Raw genomic sequence first — 22613 nt, forward strand, 5'->3', positions numbered from 1 at the left:
TTTTTTCGCTTTGGAAATTAAGGGGGGGGGGGACGCACCGGGCGCAACTGCTGGCAATTACTGGCAGCAACATCAGGAGAATGGCATAGCGATTGAATGCGAGCGAGCGGAGCGAGCGAGCTTGAAAATTTTGACAATTACAGTCCCAAAACTGTTGTTTGTAGCTATAGTTTTTCACTTTGGAAATTAAGAAGGGGGGGGGGGGGCGGCGGTGCTTTACAAAGCAAAGAAGAATTGTTAAAAAGTTGCTTCAAAAGGAGGGTTGACATGGGCCAGTTGTGCCCGCCTCTAAATCCGCCAGTGCTTAGATCTAAAATTTTGATATTTACACGATTTTCCATAGCCAAAGGCCTCTAAAAACTGCACTGGTTACCGTTGAATGCGGTTGACATAATCTGCTCACACGCAACGAAAAATGAATATCTAAACATTTATGAGAGTTAGAATTACTAGTCTTAGCTAATAAATTTCCCTATTTGTATTTTATTCATATAAATGTATTCATTTTATTTCATTTATTTTTATCTACTTATTTATTTTTTTTGGGGGGGGAGGCAAAAATGCGTTTTGCCCCCCACTTTTTGGATTGGGGGGGGGGGCGGCCGCCCCCCCCCCCCCACTTCCGGCGCCTATGGAAGGAGATCCACTCTTTCAGAAGATATGAAACTACACTAACAGATTGACAAGGTTGACCCAAGCGACATATTTTGAGTCCTCACGTAAAATTGCTCAATTTGCAAATTTAGTAATTCCATGTACATTATATTTTCTTAAAGGAATTATTATACACATGTATTTTCTTTCTTCGAATAATGTACATTGTAATCTGTGATGTACTGAAAAAGAATTTTGATTTATGTATGAAACTATGTTGAAGAAAATCAAATTAAATCAAATCGAATCAAATCAAATCAAATTAAAAATTTGGCCGTATTTTTTGTTATTGGTTTTGTGATGCATGGTCATATAATCAAGGATAGGGCAAAGATGATCGCTTGGCCCTTTGGAAGAACAATGCTTTCCCTTAACGAAAGAAGGTTCATGTGATCGAAAGACGACCATAGCAAGTAAAATTGGAATAAGAAACACAAGAATATAATGACATTGTCATGAAAGGATGGATAGAAATGATTATGACATTCCATTAGCTGCTGTTGTTGTTTTTGTCATTTTTTTGGTAATGCTATCCCTCAATAAGCTTGTGTGAATGTGTGTGAGTGAGTGTGTGTGTTTATGTGTACATGATAATAATTATGGCTAGTTAAACTGCGGATAGCAAAGGAATACACCACAACAATTACTGAGAAGAGAATCTTGCGTGATATGATCTCGTTATAAGTAGGTTTGATTGATTAACGAAAGTCTATAGACATCTGGAATGACTATGCCCAAGCATGGATTTCCACTTTGTTAACATTCCTGGTGTAATGGGGAAAATAGTAGCAAGTGTTATAAGCACGCCGATGGAAATAAATCAAATTCGTGGACGGAGCAAAAAAAAAAAAAGAATAAAAACGGCTGCATGCAAAACATATTTATATTCAAAGCGAACTACCTGATGCCCTTGCTCAGGACGATACAGAATTATACAGTAAAAATTGCTACACAATTCAGATCCCCCTGGATATGTTTTCGAGTCATTTATTGCCATCTGGTAGCTGTGTATTGTCGATATCTGGGACATTCAATCGATATTTTCGATTAATCGATTGCATAGCGTTTAACTTACATACGAGATCTCTAACTCGTCTAATGCCAATTTTCATATTTAATTTCACAATCTTTCCTAATATTGTATTGGCCCCAACCTCTTTTTGCCAACCTGTGTATGTTCAATAATGATATAATTTGACATAACAATCTCATGACGTTTATTAACGGAAGTTATAGATATAGTGATAATAACGACATCCTTTATTTTTTCTCTGATGTGGCAGATAAGAGAAACTTTGCATACGTCTGGTATAAATTGTTTTTTTTTTTTGAATGAAATGGATCAGCGTTTTACAGGGATGTTGATTTATGAGTCTATGACGATTTGAAAGGAATGCAGAAGCATTGCCAAAGTTAAGAGAAAGGACAGATGACCAATATACACAACAATATGTTTTATTTGTTTTTGTAACACATTCTGTCCATAATCAATGCTAACTTTCAAAGCAGTAGCACTATCCTTTCAAAAGTTATTAGAGTTGAAAGTGAAGGAGTGTGGACAAGGTTTTTCAGAAATGAAAAAGGGATTCTAAAGACACACCTAATCACACTGTTCTACCAAAAATGTTCGAGATAAACTGTAAAACAACACACTTTCCTGCCCGTTTTATGATACCAAATTTCAGCATAATGTAAAAGAAGACCCGCTCTTTCAGAAAATATGAAAAAGTCAAGTTTGGCTAGGTTGACCCATTTCACTTATTTTCAGTCCTCACGCAAAATCAGTGTGTGCAACTTTATGATCGTTTTGAGGTGCACGGTCACAAATGGTCTTTGATTGAATGGGGGGGGGGGGCACCTTAATTCTTGCTTCGGATCAAAACAAATGCTATCCAGAAGAAATTACCAATCTTGTGGAGCTTATTCAAACTCATGAAATTCTTCCCTTGAGATGTTTTCATTGCGACTGATTGACAAATTGCCTTGCATCGACGTAAGTGCTTATGTCGACATAAGATATCTTTCGAGTAATGCTACTGTTGATTCATATGACTTTCATCATTCAAGATATATTTTTGTATAGATGTTGTTTCATTACTTTTATCACCCCTTGCTGTTATGGTGGGTACTCATGTCATGCTTTTTCTTGGTAGAGAGTGATATAATCAGGTATCTCATTCCACTTCCATGGTTGTTGTAAAACTGAACCATCTTTTTCTGGGTGTGTAATGACTCCAAGATAACAACAGATCTTTAATCTTTGCATTGATTGCCTGCATCCAGATTTCTGCCATCTATAGATAGAAGGATGTCTGTGGAAGCAGCAGGGGAGGTGGTCAAACTTGCGCTGGAATACAACCAGACTACAGACAGTAAAGTGGTTGGGCTGGACCTCAGTGGTGACCCTTCAGTAAGTGATCATGTGACACTCGGGTACTAGTGCCCAGCTGGGGATTAGCAAATTCTTAACCCGTTGATGAGGACGAGTCCCAAGTATACACGGGCAGGTGTATATGGAAAATGTGTGTCGTAGCCAAATCAGCCCATCCTCAGTGGGTTAAGGTTCCCTATTAACCCTCAATCAGGAGACATGCATCTACTAACATAGTTACGTGTAACTGTCAAGATATCTTATTGGACATTCCTTAGGTCCTCCCTTCACTCCCCTACATGTATATCTAGAGTAATAGTTAGCTTGAGCTAATCTCTTACTTCTGAATATAGTGCCGTAGCATCAACATAGTGCTGTTGTATCAACACGTCACGTGTCATACATAATTATCTTTGTACTGTTTAATATACTGGTGTGGTGCAGTCTACGATATGTAAGATAGAGGTTACATATTTCTCATCCATTTGCAGCTTGAACAAAAAAAAAAGAAGAAAAATCACCATCCCTTCTAAGAAAGCCCAGTGTGGTTTGTAACCAAATGAGGTCATACAAGTACCAGTAGTTACTAGAGTGCTAACTCGCAATATGCCCTGTACAAGAGTGTGCAGAGTGAGGTAGCTTTAAACAATACCCTTCATGGTGGATAGTGCTCCTTGCAAGCATACGTGTACTAGCACCCAAGGAGCTGTGGAAGGGTGCAAAGGAGTGAATGTTCAGATTGGAGTCAAGTTAGCAGCGGAATTCCGCAAGGAAGTGTACTAGGACCGATTCTTTTTGTTATTTTTATAAATGATTTGCCAAATATAATGAATAACTAAAGTTTTTATGTTTGCGGACAATACCGAAATCATCGGTGATGTCAGTACAGCTGTGAAACAGAAATCGCTTTAAACTGACCTAAATCATTAGTAAATGTAAGAATCTTCATATTGGAAGAAATAACCCAAGGGAAAACTACAGAATGAATGATGTAGAGTTGGAAGCAACCAAGCAGGAAAAGGACCTTGGTGTTATTATAGATGAAGAACTTACTTTCCATCATCATGTCTCAGCAGCTGTTGAGAAGGCAAACACTCAGGATTATACACAGGACTTTCTCACAAATGACAACTGAAATACTTCCCATTTTGTTTGTAGCACTGGTTCGACCGATTCGGAGTATGGCAACATTTTATGGCATTTGAGATATAAAATGGACTCTGACAAAGTTGAAAGAGTGCAGAGAAGAGCGGCTCTTATGATTCCTGAACTCAAATGTTTGTCTTAAATATGAACAATGCCTAGAAAAACTCAACCTGCACTCATTATGCTACAGGAGACAAAGAGGTGATTACTGTTTATAAGTTGCTCAATGGAAAGTTGGGGATTTCTGGTGACATGTTCTTCGAACCAGCCATTCACTCATCAACAAGAGGTCACAAATTCAAACTCTTCACCAAATGCTTACGGTTAGAACTGCGAAGTACGTTTTTCAGCCAGAGAGTAGTTGCCGACTGGAACGGATTGCCTCCTAGTGTTGTTGAAGTTTCCTCAGTAAATAATTTCAAAGATTTATCGGATAGACATTGGAGCGGGGAGAAATTCAAAACCTCTGTTCCTCAACACACCTAAAGCAATGGAGTTGAAGCTAATTTTATCATGTTGAGACCAGAATACTACAGGACCAGTCCTCTACATACTTCCGTATCAGATGTGATTGTGATGTGCAGACTCAAAGTACACCCATCTCAGTTGTTCTGTCAGTGCACAGAAATCATGCACACTGAGTGAAGTCCACCGCCACTTCTACTATATCTCCTTGTAATCACAATTTCTTTTTCTTTTTCTTTTTTTTTACATAGTCCTTTGTCCACTTTATAGATAGTGAGTACATGTATATAACCTCTATGGGTGAACAGGATCAGATAAGTAGCAGGCAAGTTATTCATTCTGATGACTGTGTGTCTGCCAAATTAATGTGAGAAAAAATTGTATTTTCAGTGAAATTGCAAAACTTAAAGTAGATGTTTGTTATTCTTTTTAAATCATGTGATGGTAGTTTCATACAATATCATCCGAAGAAACTTGAATTCATGTGTGAGCCTACTTTTTAGCCAATAACCATAGCCACATTTACCAGTAATCCTACTTTATTTTTCTTGCCCATACAATGTAGCTGAAATGAATTTATTACAAAGTTCCTGTTGTGGAAATATTTATCTGATAAGACATGCATCCTATTTAACAGATGTCTTGTCATATTCAAGCAGCAATGGACTCTTTCTTCCACTCATAGAAATGTTTGGAGGACAATTTCCTAAGTGATTATGTATTTTATGAGAATTGTCAATGTTGAGTATTTCTTTACATTTTATGAATGCTTTAATTTTTTTAGTTTTTATTGTTTTTATTTTTTGCTGGTGTAAAGTAAGAAGTTCTCAGTCATTGTGATTGCTCTACAGCTGTGCATGTTTTTGAATTGCTTGACCATTTTGTTTGGCTGAATAAAAAAAAAATGATAATAAAGATACTTTTCTTTATTTGGGGGAATTATGAGGCAGAATGTTTCTTCATTAACAATTTTATAACATTTAGAAATGTACCAAACATGTGAGTGAAAATTAATACTCATCAGAAGTAGCGTTTGTCAAAGCGCCATTAATGATTTTTGTTGTCTTACAGAAAGGGAATATGGAGAGCATAGTTCCATTGCTGAAGAGGGCTCGTAACAGTGGATTAAAGCTGGCCATACATGCTGCAGAGGTAAGTCACATGACAAACATGAATCAATTAAAGCATGAGCTCAGCTGTGAAATGGCAGAACAGCATATCTACATGCTACCTCTTTTCCTGCAAATGGAGCTTAAGATTTTGCAAACTTTACAGCTTTTTTTTTTTCTGTGTGTGTGATATTTTGTTATAATATTTCATATTCTTCCTGAGAAGGACCAACAATATTTTCTACTAGTTGTGCAAGTTGTGGAAATGAAATGAAAACAAAATAATGAAATATCAGTGATATGTTGAATGCAAATTGATTTCAGTAGAACCCTTGTTTCGGGGAATAATTTGCATAAATCAAAACATACAGTACCTTGTTTTACCACATGAACCTAGTCAAGCAAATGCTACTATGGCAAAACAATGCAAGTCTCAATCAATGACATGTGTACATGTACACGTACCACAAAATCATTCTGTGCATGATTCTGTGGACTGTGCACGGCTGTACAGCTCATTACTGTGTACATTAAGTATTAAGTATATATGACGATACAATGTATTGTATGTTGAGACAGTGTTTTGCCAAATTCATGATAGGTAAGTGTTGTGAAGAGGTCATCGTATCACTGCTTATGTTGTTTTGTCAACGAAATTCTACCATTTCCATTGGGGAGGGGATGTCATACATATCATGTATCTGTGGGGTTCTCATTTCAGTATTTGGTTGAGAGGGTAGATTGCACTAAAATTAATTTAAGTACATGTATTCATGTGAATAAGTCAATTTTTCAAAATTGTCATACGTTATTTTCCCATCTCATGGCTGAGCTGTTACACTATCCTTTCACTCTCCATTCACAGATAGTTCACTAATTACAATGTGTGCTACCAGTGTATGCTTGTCATCTTATTCATGTTTTCACATTTTCTGGAGAGCACATTCAATGAATTCATTGCAGTTTTGCCTCTTTTAATTGCTTGATATTGCTTGGAGAAAAAAAAAATGCCAATGATGAAAATGAAGGAAAACTTAAAACCCACAAGGAAGAAATCATCCAAGTGAACGCAACTGAAAAAAGAAAAAAAAAAAAAAACTTACAGAGAATGTTGGTGGAAGATTGTTGACAAGGTGATTCTGGAGAAAAAAAAAAGGTTTAGTTTTTCCATCATGTGCATCTACATTGTATGCTAAAGATTGAAAAAAAAATGAAACATAAAACATAAACCCAAATTTTAGAGATCAGTACTCTTGACTTAGTGTTCCCCCCCCCTTTTTTTTTTTTTTGGGGGGGGGGGGGGGGGGGGGGGGGACGGGACGCTGTTGTTTTTGAAGCCACTGCCACTGAAAGGCGTTGGATGCATTAATTTCTCTATGTGTCTGCCCCCCCCCCCCCCCCCCCCCCGTACATTTAATCTAGATCTTGTTTGTGATAAGTTTAAAGAAAAGGTACAAATGGGACAGAAAAAGGAAATAATAAAAAGAAAAGAAAAGAAAAACTAGAGATACCTGGATCCCCAGACTTCTGATGCATGAGATGTAGATCAGCTGATTACAGTTGTGATATTTGGGCTACCATCTGTCAAATTTACATGTAAAGCTCTCTAAGCTTTAGCAAGTACCTAAGTCTATACTGGTAATATCAATTGATCAGCAGCTAGACTTCAGGTGAGAGCATCCAGTAGTTATCAATTTAGTAGGGGATGGGTAGAAAAAAAAATGTAGACTATCATACCAAATATGAAAATGATAAGAGTGAAACATCAAATCTCAATATCTTAACTTCAGCTTGCAGTGGCCAATGGCATCTGTCATGTTGATAGGATGGACACAGTTAAAGGAAAAAAAAAACCACAAAGAATGAAGTTTAGATAAATGGACAGGGATGATAGTTCAAACCTGAAGGGTAGAGGTCATTCTAACCTTGGGTAAGATTTTTTTTTTTTTTTTTTTTTTTAATAGTTTCCTGTCACAGATTCTGCCAGAAAAGCTCAGTGCAAATGCAATTAAGCAAGAAGAATAGAAATGAAGATGGGAATATTCTATTGTGCAAATATTGGTGGAAGTCTTGATTGGCAAACATTGTCAAGTCAAAGGCAGGTTCAGTGATCACTTACCATACTACCATACATACCATACTATTACTAAGTAGTTCACTGCATGCTACAGTCCAATTGCTGTAGCTATTAAAAGCAATCTTACATTCTGTTATCAAATAAGACAGTTTGCAGTTCCACTTTGTGCATGAGCAGAAGAAAGGCCATTCGTACCAACAGGCATGTTGGTTTTTAGATTCACTGGGATAAGCATCTGTGATGTAATGATTATATTCATGTAATCCTAATAAATGCTGCTTGCCAGCACATCCACCTGACAGCAAAAGTGGTATTTTACAATTATTAATAGAAAGAGATTGTTAATACATTCAATGCAAAATAATGAAATGGATGCTTTCCCAAGTGTTAATTGACGGATCATTCTGGTCATCTGGTCTATGCAAGTTCATTCTTTGTTAGAATAGGATCAATGAATTCCATAGATTGTAATGTAAAGCTTACGCATCATGTCGCTCTAAAACAAGTGAAGTGCCCCAAACCGACTGAGACAAAAGAAAGGTCATTTGGACCAATGTGCCCATGAGCTAACTCTGAACTGGCTTATTTGACATCATGTCATACATACAATTTGTACATGCATACTACATATTCAAATTTTGTAAGCAATTACATGTACATGTGTATGTTACCCTTTGGAATACTTTAACTGACTTAATGGAACTGGAGCTATTGTGATGACAACGTGTACTTAACCATGGTGCATTTGCTGACCAAGTGAATTTATATTGGAAGGGCTGAGGTGGGCAGAGTGACCAGCTGGTTGCCCTAGTCTCGTCTTCAACTAGACCAGTTGTATACCAGTGGTAAAAATAGTGATAATCATCATTTAATATCAGTCAGGTTTAAGCTACATGTTCATGTATCTCTAAGCTGGCATTGAATGTCTCAAACTGCTGGTAGCCAATCACAAAGACGTTCAAGCGGTTGCCTGGCAAACTTCGTAATTTGTGGGTGTTCTTCACAACGTTTCATATTGGTTTACAAGTATCATGCGTACAATGGCTCACTTTTGTACTCATACTTTGCTGATTGCGTTCAGGACGAGTGCCAGATGAATAACAGTACATGTATATTAATAAACACACATGTTAAGTTGGTGAATGAAAATGTAATCTTGTGTGATTATGTTCACTAAATTTTAATCTTTGTACAAGGTATGTTGATCTTGTTCGTCTCTATCAAGCGAGAAATGTGCAATCTCCCCTTTCAAAGTCATCTTATGCCGTGGCTGTCGGGGGGGGGAGTCGTGTTTTATTCCTGGCTCCTCTCCTGAAAATCTGACACAACATCCACAGATCACCATGGCCCATTGCATCTTGTCTCATGCCTTCACAACTTTTTGTGACGAATGCTGGTTTGTGCATTGCTGAAGTCATGAGGGTTTTTTTGGTTGGTCATTTGCATTTCAAACATTTCAAGATGGCATAATTTTTATCACCTCTAGTTGGACTATACAACAGTGAACACATATTTGTTAAAGCTCCATGAATATCAAGTATCAAAAATAGAGAGAGAGAGTGAGTGTGTGTATGTATGTATGTATGTATGTGAGGGAGAGAGAGGAAGAGTGGAGACAAATTGTGTGTTTGTGTGTGTGTGTGTGTATGTTATGTGTGTGTGAAATGTGAAATAAGAAGATAGAAAAGAACAATTTTTTGAACATGTAAGCTTACTCGTCATTAGCATTGTACGGTCAACAATCTAATACATGTATTCATATAAATGCACTCTAGGTATGGCTTACAAAACCCCCTTACATGTTTGTCACTAGATTGTCTGTTTTCACTCATGTCACGTGATATAAAGTGCCGATGTGAGCATTGGACAATGTTCTGTACTTAACAACACAAATAAGTTGTCTCATATATGCATACATTGTAGGTACTTACACCCACTAAGAACAGCACAGGTTCATATTCTTCATAATTGCTGTTTATATTATTTTTTTTTTACATTCTTTGCTTACTTATTCAGTTAATTGATTAGTTAAATTATATATTTTATTATCGATATTATTATCATTTATTTATTTTATATATACATGGATATATAATTTTTTTTTTTCATGTGTTTGTCTGTAAGAATCTGGCCGCTTTTATTGCGCCTTGATCCAGTATGTGTAAGTGTAATGGGCAGCCTGACTGGAATACGAGTCCCATTCCCATAATGATGTCAAGAGGAGTGAGTGAAATGCAGGCGAAGGCTTGCTAACAGTTATGCGTCGTAAATTACTTGAAGCACCACCACCACCAGAAAAACAAAACAAACAAAACAAAAACATAAAAACACGAAAAAAAAAAACAACCGAACAAAACACAAATCAATAAACATATTAACAAACAAACAATGACAATATTGAATATGGTGATTATGGAATACATAAAACATGAAAGCATCATTATTTACATGTACTTATATCTTGTACATAAATCTTTTTACGTTGTTTACCATGACACGTTTAAACCTGTCCCTCTCTTACTGTGATTTAAAGGGTTCAGTTATCATAATCAAGTTTCGCCGAGTCTCAGTTTCAAGTGCGTGTTTTTGTTTTTGTTTTCCTTTTTTTTCTTTGTCTTTTTGGCACGTTTTTCCTGCCCGTTGTCTCTTCAGTGAATTTTTGTAAACCTCTTAACTCTTAAAATGCGCGGCGGGTAGGAATGCTCGAGGCAGAACGTAGTATAAACATATCAACTGTCATCTTGTTTCCCCTTTTCTCTGGCCATCAAGGTACAGATGCAGCCAGATGACTGACACGGCTCTATGTTTGGCGTGTATCGGATGAGTCAATGACGTGTTGTTTGAGCTATTAAATTTCCCACCAGGGGGCGCTCTCGGACGGTCCGCTCGTGTCTTCTGTATTGACAGAAGAACGATAGTCACTGCTGGCGAGATGAATTTGCAGTGGAGCGAGCGCTCATGAGGCCGAAGCGACATATTGGTATTTGATACCATGGCCCTTTGGGTGTTTGCCAGCGCAGACCCACTTCATACTTGAGATGTAATGGTGTTCTTTTTTAATGGCACGATCACCGCGTTAGCACATGCGAGTACAGATCCAGCAGACGCCTTGAAGTTTCCTGTTACCGCTCGTCAGTTGACACTAAAAGGAGGCGAGCTGGTAGCGTGCATGCCTTCCAAGCAAGGCGAGGTGCCTGGTTCGAATCTGTGGTGACCACCGGATCTATTGTGTTGTCATACTGTCTTCATTTTGAGAGGCCAAACCACTCTCTGTCAGATACAATGTAAAGTGGCGGCCAGTGCACAGAGGAGGCAGAGCCAAAGATCACGCACTTTAAACATCACACCTTGCTCCCACTAGAGCAGGGTTCAATCCCGGTGATGAAGATCTTATGACACATGTATGCAAACTCAGTGAAGTGGTATGTTTGACATTCCGGGAAGCTCGCAATGACAACCCCATGTTGTTCCCCCAAGATTGCCCTCGAGCTAAAACTGGCCAGCAAGCGGCAAAGACATTCACAACTAGGGCCTACAATAGTAGAAGTAGCAATCCACTCGTGGAGCAAGTTTGAGATCCACAGCGCACTTTCAGCACTTCTCGTTCTTTGCGGGTATAGCTGGTTTTAAACCTTAGAACACTTTTCTTTAGTAAATGTGGCTGTCCCACTGAGTGTTGGGATTATTCAAAACAGAGAAAAAAAAAAAACGAATGAAAAAAAAGGAATGAAGAATAAAGTTCTTTGAGCCAAAGTACCGGTTCTTCTGCCATCACTTAGATTGCAATTACCTGAATTGTTTCTCACTGAAATAATCTCAAGTTCTGAGTGCTTGAGATGGACCTTCCTCTGGAAATGCTTGTGATAAGAAATAAAATGAAACAAAATGATGATGATTGTGGCAAGACATGTAAAAAATATTCGCACCCGACAGCTGCAAGCCCGTTCCTTTTAGGTTATAATGACTTATAAGTATAGTGTACGACTCGTATCTTATGGAGTGAGGGAAAGACAAGAACAGATAGCCTAAAGGAGAAAAGGAGAGAAAAAAGTTGGTGACACTGTTGCATAATATATTTGTCGGCAACGCTTCACAAATCAGATGAATTGCGATGGCATTTCTCATGAATAATTGTACGTCAAAATGATTTCAGCTCGTGTATGTTTTCAACGTGTATCATTTTCGTTATATTCCAAATGTTCGTCCTCTTTGTGCGTTTCAGGATAAAGAAAATTTCTTGATGACGAGTTGCTAAAAGTAAATCCCAAGTGTCGGACGTGGTTAATACGGCGAATTGCATGCAGCCTCTAGAGGATTATCATGGCCGTCTTCAGTCAAGCGGCGAGGACCCTGTATTTGACGAGATGCCGGGCAGCAGCGATTTGACAAGCAGCGCCATATTTGACAAGACGCCCCTTAACAAGATACATAGTAGCTAGTAAAATGCAAACGTTCGTATGAAGGTGCAGGTGTGACAGTAGCAAAAGGCTGATTATTGATTTTGTTCAGCGCCACTGCGATTTGCATGGTACACGGGCTGTGGATCGCTGGCTTTATTCTTGTTATTTTTGAAATGATACGGAGTCATCGTTGATAATTGAAATTCTGAACAGTGTTCTTTCTGTTGAACAGCAACTAGTACAACTTGTAGGTGGCAATACCCGTAGACAAGGAATAAGTCAAATCCCACTTACGGCTTCACACACGTACTTTACAACTCGGAAGCGTCCGTAGAATTTATTTTATCTTTGACATGCTGACGAGTGTGTATTTCAAGGGGGCGTCTTAATTACGGAGAGAATACCTACATTTTCATGAGTTTCGAGCGCATTATCATTTATATCATTTTATCATTTGACTGTACTTCAGTGTGTAAAGAAACAGTAACGAAACGAAAGGTTGTGTCGTCAAAAGGAACATACTTTGAGAATGTTTTGAAAATAATTGTCTTCTTACTTGTTTTCGTGAAACGGCTTCGTGAAACGGCTGGTCGTCACGACTGCAAGCATGCCGTTTCTTCATTTTATACCATCACGTCGGAAGTCTCCCATCTTTCATCACATTTTTCTTTATTCGACGAGGAATAAACGAGAAGAGATAATTATAGTTATTTTAGAAAGGATTATGATAGATTATAGCACTTACGAGAATGACCACTTCCGAGTTGAAAGGGGTGGATCACTGTTACTAAATTGTAAAGCATGACTTTCACATTGTGTATATGTATACTTTTTTTTTGTGTGTGTGTTGACGCCAATTTAACCCTAACTAGGCCGGGCTATTTAGGTAGTTGATAGAGCCGGGGGGGGGGGGGGGGGGCTCCCAGGCCCCCCCCCTCCAGATCTCGGCCGTCGACCGCGCGATCGCGACGAAAATTGGCACACACATTGCCTATGATGTAATCTAAAATACCATGAAGTTAATTTTTCAAAAAATCATCATTTATGCTAAATTATGCTAATTTATGCATGATGATGCATAAAATCAGACTATTTGGTATAAATCACACAAAAAAGCTCAAAACAGGCACATTTTTTGTGTAAATATTCTTTTTAGTGTCCTTAGCAAATGTGATAAAAAAAATTGTGATATCAGAAAAAATTCTTAAGTATTTTATTGTTTTTTTTTAATTTCTTATGTATTTCATTGTTTTTTCGACTTTATGTTTTTCATTGTTTTTTCGATGAAATTTGTCCGCGACATCGCTCCGAACAAGAAAATATGTTATTCATTGATTTTAATCAATAAAACACCAAAATAATCATGCTTTTATGAAATTTGCCAGTAAGCACAGTTTGCATTGAAATTGTACACGAATTGACGTTTTCAAGCAATTTTTGGTCTGACATGCATGTACATATTTATGCGTAACTTCGGAACCGCGCGCCCGGGTGTCGCAAATTTGGTGTCAAAAGATGCGGGAGACTCGAAAGAAAAAAGTCATGAAACGTCGCGGCGATAGCTTTTTGCGATTGCGATACATCGCGCGGAACGTCGAGGGGGGGGGGGGGGGGGGCCTCCGAGGCCCCCCCCCCCCCCCCCCCCCGGCCTAGTTAGGGTTAAGAGTTGTGACGGCATGTCATCATCACTATAATATTTAATTTGCATGGAATTTGCAGCTCATAATCTGTTTGATGAAATAATTCGGAGTATAAAACTTGAATAATAATGTATGATTTTGCGGCCCAGTTTAACGAAGTAGATGGATAGGTCTATCTCTCTTTTTGCTCATAGGTCAACGTGAATTTTGAATGGAGTTTGCTTTCATGTAGTTTTTCCCGCATGGATACAAAATACATGTAATTAAGATCTAACCCAACTTACACTTACGTGAAACGATGTGATAATATTATATATCTTATATTATCTTTGTTATCAGTTACAAGGGAAGATACGTGGTTGATAAAAAGATAATTTGATTTTGTGTGGGTTTTTTTTCCGGGCATAGTATATTCAACTATAAACTCTCCCGAAATGAGTACCTACAAGTGTTGTTTGTTTTTTGGTGTGATAGTTCATATTTTAAACGTTGTTCAGTTTCAAAGGTTCCTTCAACACCAAACAACAACACCGCAGATCTTGTGCTTTGTCTAGTTTCTAAACGGTGATTCAACATTTTTGGTAATTGATTGTACTGCACAATAACAACCGAACTTGATTATTTCTGCAGCCGCTCTTGTCCCCACTTATTTGTGTGTTCGACACCACGTTGTTCGGGAATTTGATACTTGTCCGATAGGCATTTCCACATACTCCACGAAGAAATAGAACAAAACAAAAGAATGGAAGGGACTATCTTGCGAAAGCCAGAGCTTCCCGGAAACAAGCGTGTTTATTCCAGTGTTCGAGGTGCACAAATAACGCGCCAGATAATATAGTACAGTGTAGGCAGAGAGATATTATATTCGCCATGCACCATTGCAGATCTTCGTCACAATATGTATTTTTGTTTTTCATATTCAGACACCGTCAAAAGCCGTTGGCTTGACTGAGTAGCAGGCTCATCTTTCGGTGAGACATATATGACACGCGAGGAAGATAACAGAATAAGAAGAAGGGAAAAGGTTGTTGCCCCGATCACAACAAAATACTCTACCTCTGGGAAAAAAAAGTACCTTTCGCTTTGATCTGTCAATAAACAGATTTCAGAAGTTGAATATCTATTCAAACTTCAAAAAAAAGAAAAAAAAAGAAAAAAAGTGAGAAACCATTGCAATCCAATTCCTTATCTTCATGCAAGAGAAAACAATATAAACAAGTATGTTTTGAGACCTTTGGATATGTACATTGTACCAGTACCCTTGCATATATGGTGGCTTGAGGACTTTCTTATTAAAAGTCGATGAACGTTCGTAAGTTATTGCTCGATATAGCTGATTGCACTCTTATATGAGGTGCTCAAAGATTAACGCAAACCAGCGGGTGAATATGGCACAGGAATAGTATGAGACAATAATTATGTTAAGAGATGACATGATGATGCATGCATGAGTTGAAAATTCATCCAGTCAGGTGAATTAAACTTCAAAGGAATATTTGATGTAGTGGTAGGTGTGCATACAATGTTCTGACTGTACATGAACCTGATGGTTGCTCATGAACAGGACTTCTCAGATCAGGACACACCCCACCACAAACGCACCTAGTGACACTAACCAGCAACTGCCATGAACAACTTGTACGACCTTGTGTATTGGCCAATCATGATCATAGATGGCTGTTGCGTAAGAAATGCTATTTAGGGGCTTAGCATGCCTCAGTCCAAGTTTGTTTGTTTGTTTGTTTTTTTCATCGTCAAGTTCAAATGATCGTCCTACCCATGGAGCTGCTTTCTTTGTGTATCGTTTGGATGTTGCATTTCTTGATGTTCAGATTCTTGCAACTCCTGACTGGCTTCATACGATCAAGCAATCACCGTCATCTTGTAGTTGCTCGTACTTTTTTTTTTTTTCTGCATTAATACCATTTTCAAAGCCACCGCGACTGAGCACAAAATGGAGCGGACGCCACACGGTGTCATGCTCAACGATGGATCACGTCGGTCACTGTAATAGGCCAATTAAATGGCGACCTCGGTCACTGTAATGGACCAAATAAATGGCGACCACGTGTAATGTTTGCATGAGTGTGATGTACTTTCGCACCTGGGTGCGTCTGACTTCTTCTTCCCCCCAACCTTTCCTGTGTTCTTGTATTTTTTAAAACATTAGTGTTTATACCTGACTCACACTCCCCCACACCAAGGCACAAACTGCCACTGCTCTTGCATCAACTGCAGCAGATGTTTAAAGTGTCAGCCCTTCTGTTGGCGCATTTCTGTGAACCATCAATATTTATCAACCCATACTCATAAATTCTCATACACACAAGCGCGCGCGCGCGCGCGCACACACACACACACACACACACACATACATGCAATATGCATGAAATGATCGCGTGAAATTCTCATAATAGGTTTACATTTAAAAAAAAACGAACTTCGTGTATGTCGAAAGTTATAAGAATGACATATCAAAATCATATCGCTGTGAAACATTGAGTGCTTGTGATGGTCAACAATACGGCTAAAACCCTTTGTGACTATTTTCCGGTGAACAAAATTTCATCGTGCAATTATATACGAAGAGTTCTAATGTTCAGCTCATGACGCGAAATTTATGTTGTTATGTCGGTATCATACTGTCTTGATATCGTCACAATCAATGAAGAAAATGCCACAGTCTCTCTCTCTCTCTCTCTCTCTCTCTCTCATTGCATGACACGTAAATAAGACAAGCTCGTTGATTCCTGTCTATGTCTATGTTACTAAAAAAAAAAAGCAACTCTTACAACAACAAAAAATGGGAAAAATGCTGCAGTCGACTTTGTCGCAGAATGTCGATCATCTTTGTGTGACAGAGCGACTATAGTTGACAAGTATTGTGATTGATACGTGTATGTGATGTATGACGTGCGATAACCCGTTGATTGCAGAGCACGAAGTGCTTAACAGGGTTCAGACGGGGTGACTTTTACCACCTTTAAGCCGAATTATTGTTTGCTTGTCACTTGCATCGGGTGTATTTCAGCCCCTTTACCCCTCACATGCTCGCTGGTTTGCATCGACATAGTGCCGGCTGTCAGAATGTTTGGTCTCAATCTCGCCTGTAAACTTTAATAATGAATGCCCTGCCCTGGGGACTATTTTCACGCGCAAACTACCCGGCTTTCGGAGACAAGAGTGATTACATATTTATGTTCTCATTTTTTTTTTCGTAAAAACTAGTCGGCCACTACAAAAACAAATACACTGCTCAAAAAATACTTGACGAAAAAAAAAAAAAAAAAAGAAGCTTCCTCAGAAGCACTGCCACGGAAATGGAGTCATATTTTACAATAAAAGCCAAACAAACAAACAAATATCAAACTCTTAAGTGACATACTCTCTAAAAAAAATCGAGTGAAAATATTCACTCCTTCAAGAGTGAATTAAAAAAAAAGAGCGAATTTAGAGTGAAAACGAAGATCGAAGATTTTGGAGTGTCCCCTGAGGTCACTCTAAAACGAGTGAAAATGAACATTTCACTCGAAATTCACTCCAATTTCACTCTAAATTCACTCTTTTAGGAGTGAATATTTCCCTCGATTTTTTTTTTTTTTTTTTTGAGAGTACATTTTGCTGTAGATGTCTTTCCTGTGTGTGTATCGTGTATAATGATAATAATAAATGCCGGACAGCTCTGTGCGAGACGCATTGTATATCCCGAAGTACTCGAGCCTGCATTATTTATAAGCGTCATGAAAATGATACTGATACTGATATAATATCAGCATCATCCATGTTGCACAACTCCGTGTTATTTTCGGTCGTTTGAGTCACACAGTCTTTACGAAGTTGTTGTTTCCATGATAAAATGGCTTGTCTTTGATGAAATCGCATAACGTTACGTGGAAACTGATTTGATTTTTGTGTGATCCAGCGAACATCCAACTCAGTCTCCTTTGCTCACGCTTCTATCTCCCTTTCTGTTTCCCTCTTTCTTTGTCAGTGCTTCGAGGCGAATGATTGGATAGATGATACGGGAGGTAGGAACCTATGTGCTCAAAGCCACGCGGTTATTCACCGCGTAATATCCGGTGAAAACAGGCTATCTCTGAGCCAAGTTAGAGCCAAGACCTCGTACATGTGTGGCATGACAGGGATTCTATATCACTGGGAAAGGAATTACAGCTGGAGCTCTGATTTCTCCATGAATGTTGCATACATGCGATAACCAGGACTCTTATGGAGGGCCGTGCGATCCATAAACATTAAGACTGCACGGATGAATTGTCAGGTTTTAAAAATCATCAAGATGCAAGGGACTTCTTCCCTTCCTTTATGTGCGACACACGCACGGCAGTGACATAAAATCCTCCTGTACTTCATGTGGAACTCACAACGAAAATTGAAATCGCTTTATCATCCACATTGCACTACTGCATGTTTATTCTTTATTTAAAGGAATAACATAAGTGATAATTAATAAATTGGTTGAAGTTATCACTTCGATCTACTCAACACCGAGAAAATACAACTGTACTTTGCTGCTTTTGGTTTGTCACCCTCGCCCGCGCGGCCTTACCGCATTGTTCAATGCACTCTATTGCAGGTACTTCTCTACGTACACCAGATGCAGAAAAGTTTGCCCAATCCAAAATACAAATTCGAACTTAATTATACCCCCGCCACACATAGTGTGAAGGGGTATATAGGAATCACCGTGATGTTGGTCGGTCAGGCGGTCGGTCGGTCTGTTGCAAAATCTTGCGTCGCGAACTCCTACAGTTTTGAAGCAATTTAAGTGAAAATTGGTGTAAATGTGCAAGACATGTTTTTGTGTGTTTGTCGGACAATGCGTTGCCATGGTAACCATAATTTTACCAAAACCTTGTGGATTGAATAACTTCCATAGTATTTAAGCAATCAATTTCAAAATTGGTATCTATGATGATCTATAGGTGTAGTTATGTAAGACACTTTGTGTTTGTACTTGACTAAGCATTGCCACTGTAACCGCATGTTTTCTTCAAAATCTTGTGGAGTGAACAACTTCCACAGTTTTGAAGCAATTGAAATCAAATTTGGTAGGCATTATGGCCTTGAGGCATAGATGTGCAAGTGCAACACATAATTTTTGTGTTTGTCAGACAAAGCATTGCCATGCATGGTAACTATAATTTTACCAAAACCTTGTGGATTGAATAACTTCCACATCATTCGAGCAATTAAGATCAAATTTAGTTATGCAAGACACCAATATGTTAATATAAGGAAAATGTGTTGTCATGGTAGCCACTCATTTTTGTATCAAATTGAACCATTTAATCTATGAAGGTGAAATTTGGTGTATCGGACAATGCGTTGCCATGGTAACCGCATGCTTTTTTTTTAATCCAGTGGAGTGAACTTCTTCCACAGTTTTCAAGCAAATGAAACCAAATTTGGTAGGCATTATGACCCTGAGGTATAGATGTGGATCACATAATTTTTGTGTTTGTCACACAAACCATTGCCATGGTAACCACACAGGGCTCGTACGCGTCATGGAATTTCTGGAAAGTCAGGGAATTTCAAAATACTTTTTCCAGAAGCAAAAAGTCAGGGAAAGTCAGGGAATCCATCTATTTCTTCTGGAAAGTCAGGGAAAATCATTTTTTCAAGATATTTGTTAAAATGATATTTGATTTCTCTTATCAACAAAGGAAGAATAGTTTGTCAAATTTGTGGTTTCTCGTATTAAGACCGTTTTCGTAACAAACTCCACGCAGATTGTGTCTAATTGCGTCTTTCATGGGCATGTGCACGTGTACTTGTGTGTATGACTATCGACTGGCAGTGATGTAAGGTGCCGTGGTGCCTTTGTGTACACATATGTACATACGTGACATGAGCGCTGCTGATGATGGGATTGGCATTATTTTAAATTGCGTGCATGATCGAAGCGTCAGTCATCTAATACAGGGCTCGACACTAAGGGTGGGATTTCACGGAGCACGCGAACGATTTGCGAAGGACGCGAATGGTAAAATCCAGCATTCGTATTTTAGTCTGCAAAAGATCGCCAAACGAACGTGAGGGTTCGGAAGCGTCGTCAATTGTTCGCGAATGTCGTTTTTACTTCGGCGAGAATTTCAAAAAAGTTTGAAATTTTTTGCGAACCTTTTCCACACACTTAGGGTGGGATTTCACGGAGCACGCGAACGATTTGCGAATGACGCGAATGGCAAAATCCAGCATTCGCATTTTAGTCTGCAAAAGATCGCCAAACAAACGTGAGGGTTCGGAAGCGTCGTCAATTGTTCGCGAATGTCGTTTTTACTTCGGCGATAATTTCAAAAAAGTTTGAAATTTTTTGCGAACCTTTTCCGCACACTTAGTCGGGATTTGCTCGTGAATTGTTCTCGAAAGTGTCTTTAAAGCTTCGTCATATGCGCAAGACCTTCGCAAGACACGCGCGATGTTCGCAAAATGTTCGTGAAACCCCAAACAGACTCCGAAACTTCGGAGAATGTCTCGCGTATGTTACGCGAAATCTGCGAAGTTTTTCCGATCATTTTACGACGTAATCGCGAACTGTTCGCGTACCTTTTGAAACATTCTCGCGAACGTTTAGCGCACGTTTGAGGGATGTATGCCCTGTACGTTTTCTACAAATAAAAATCGTAGTATACATCTAAACATCAAACAATTAAATATTAACAACTATAGTAACGAAAGAAATTAAAGACTAGCAAAGAGAAAGAATATTTGATATACAAAAAAAAATCGCAGAATACACTTAAAATCAATCTTAAAGGGAAGGTAAACCCCAAGAGCAATGTGGATTGAGTGAAAGCAGCAGCATTAGTAGAACACATCAGTGAAAGTTTGAGGAAAATCGGACAATCGATGCAAAAGTTATGAATTTTTAAAGTTTTTATGTTGGAACTGCTGGATGAGGAGACTACTAGAGGTTATGACGTATGAGTGGACAACAATACCAAGAAAATATAAAGAAATTTCTGCAAAAATCCATTTTTCATGAAAATTAGAAATTCCATCAACTTGATATTGACATATGTTAAGGGTAGCAATTATTCTTCCTGCTTTCTGAAAGCGGTTGGTCCATTGCTCTTTCATAATTCTAGAAAAGTGAATTTTTGTTGAATTTCCTTTATATTTTCTTTGTATTGTTGTCCACTCATACGTCATATCCTCTAGTAGTCTCCTCATCCAGCGGTTCCAACACCAAAACTTTAAAAATTCATAACTTTTGCATCGATTGTCCGATTTTCCTCAAACTTTCACTGATGTGTTCTACTAATGTTGCTGCTTTCACTCACTCCACATTGTTCTTTGGGTTTACCTTCCCTTTAAGTATGTAAATTTCATTTGAACTATAGAGATTATGTGTTGGAGGAACTGCAAAAAAAAAAAGGAACAAAATTTAATGCTTTACTAGTGGAGATACGTCCTAGGGGGAAAAAATGTAGGCAAACACACGATAGAGAAATGAGAGAAAAAGAAAGGAGAAATACAGGAAAGAAAAAAAAATCAACTCAAGAAAGCTTTTTGAGTTGATTTTTTTCTTGCTTCCACCTCTCCTTGCTACATTTTCTCCCATGATTATTGAAAATGTTTCGTTGTTCGCATTTGCGTCGCGTGTTCTTCGTGTACGTAACATGCTGTACTTTAGCAATGATACACACGACAATCGCACATACGTCGTGGGAACTTCGCACAAATTGCGCAAGAATAGTTTTCGGCTTCATTGTCGGAAAACATTCGGAGAAAAACTTTTCCGAATGTTGGATTTTGTCATTCGCGGCCTTCGCAAATCGTTCGCGTGCTCCGTGAAATCCCACCCTAAGTCGTGATTTGCTCGTGAATTGTTCTCGAAAGTGTCTTTAAAGCCTCGTCATATGCGCAAGATCTCCGCAAGACACGCGCGATGTTCGCAAAATGTTCGTGAAACCCCAAACAGACTCCGAAACTTTGGAGAATGTCTCGCGTATGTTACGCGAAATCTGCGAAGTTTTTCCGATCATTTTACGACGTAATCGCAAACTGTTCGCATACCTTTTGAAATATTCTCGCGAACGTTTAGCGCACGTTTGGGGGATGTATTACCTATAAGTTTTCTACAAATAAAAGTCGTAGCATACATCTAAACATCAAACAATTATTAACAACTACAGTAACAAAAGAAATTAAAGACTAGCAAAGAGAAAGAAATGTTTGATATACAAAAAAAAAAATCGCAGAATACACTTAATATTAATCTAAAGTATGCAAAATTTCCTTTAAACTATAGAGATTATGTGTTGGAGGAATTGCACAAAAAAAAAAAAATCAAATGCTTTACTACTAGTAGTGGAGATAGGTCCTAGGGAAAAAAATGTAGGCAAGCACAGGATAGAAAATTAAATGAGAGAAAAAGAAAGGAGAAATAGAGGAAAGAAAAAAAAATCAACTCAAGACAGCTTCCACCTCTCCTTGGGTACATTTTATCCCGTGATTATTGAAAATTTTTCGTTGTTCGCATTTCCGTCGCGTGTTCTTCGTGAACGTAACATGCTGTACTTAAGCAATGATACACACGACATTCGCACAAACGTCGTGGAAACTTAGCACAAATTGCGCAAGAATAGTTTTCGGCTTCATTGTCGGAACGCATTCGGAGAAAAACTTTTCCGAATGTTGGATTTTGTCATTCGCGTCGTTCGCAAATCGTTCGCGTGCTCCGTGAAATCCCACCCTAACGGTGGCCCGGTAGCCCGTGGCCAC

General features: G+C 38.5%; 1 protein-coding gene across 1 annotated transcript in view; it reads left to right on the forward strand.

Annotated features, from left to right (window-relative positions):
- The first annotated feature begins 1384 nt into the window (after positions 1-1384).
- The window catches only part of LOC139715539 (N6-Methyl-AMP deaminase-like), a 34045-nt gene continuing 12816 nt past the window's right edge, over positions 1385-22613 (forward strand). The window contains exons 1-3 of the mRNA XM_071627105.1: positions 1385-1392; positions 2938-3064; positions 5708-5788. Coding sequence (XP_071483206.1) covers positions 1385-1392; positions 2938-3064; positions 5708-5788 — 216 coding nt within the window. The remainder of the gene's footprint in view (positions 1393-2937; positions 3065-5707; positions 5789-22613) is intronic.

Source organism: Diadema antillarum, unplaced genomic scaffold (assembly GCF_040938485.1).
Source record: "Diadema antillarum isolate AM-2024a unplaced genomic scaffold, OU_Dant_1.0 scf00000050, whole genome shotgun sequence".
Classification (NCBI taxonomy): Eukaryota; Metazoa; Echinodermata; class Echinoidea; order Diadematoida; family Diadematidae; genus Diadema; species Diadema antillarum.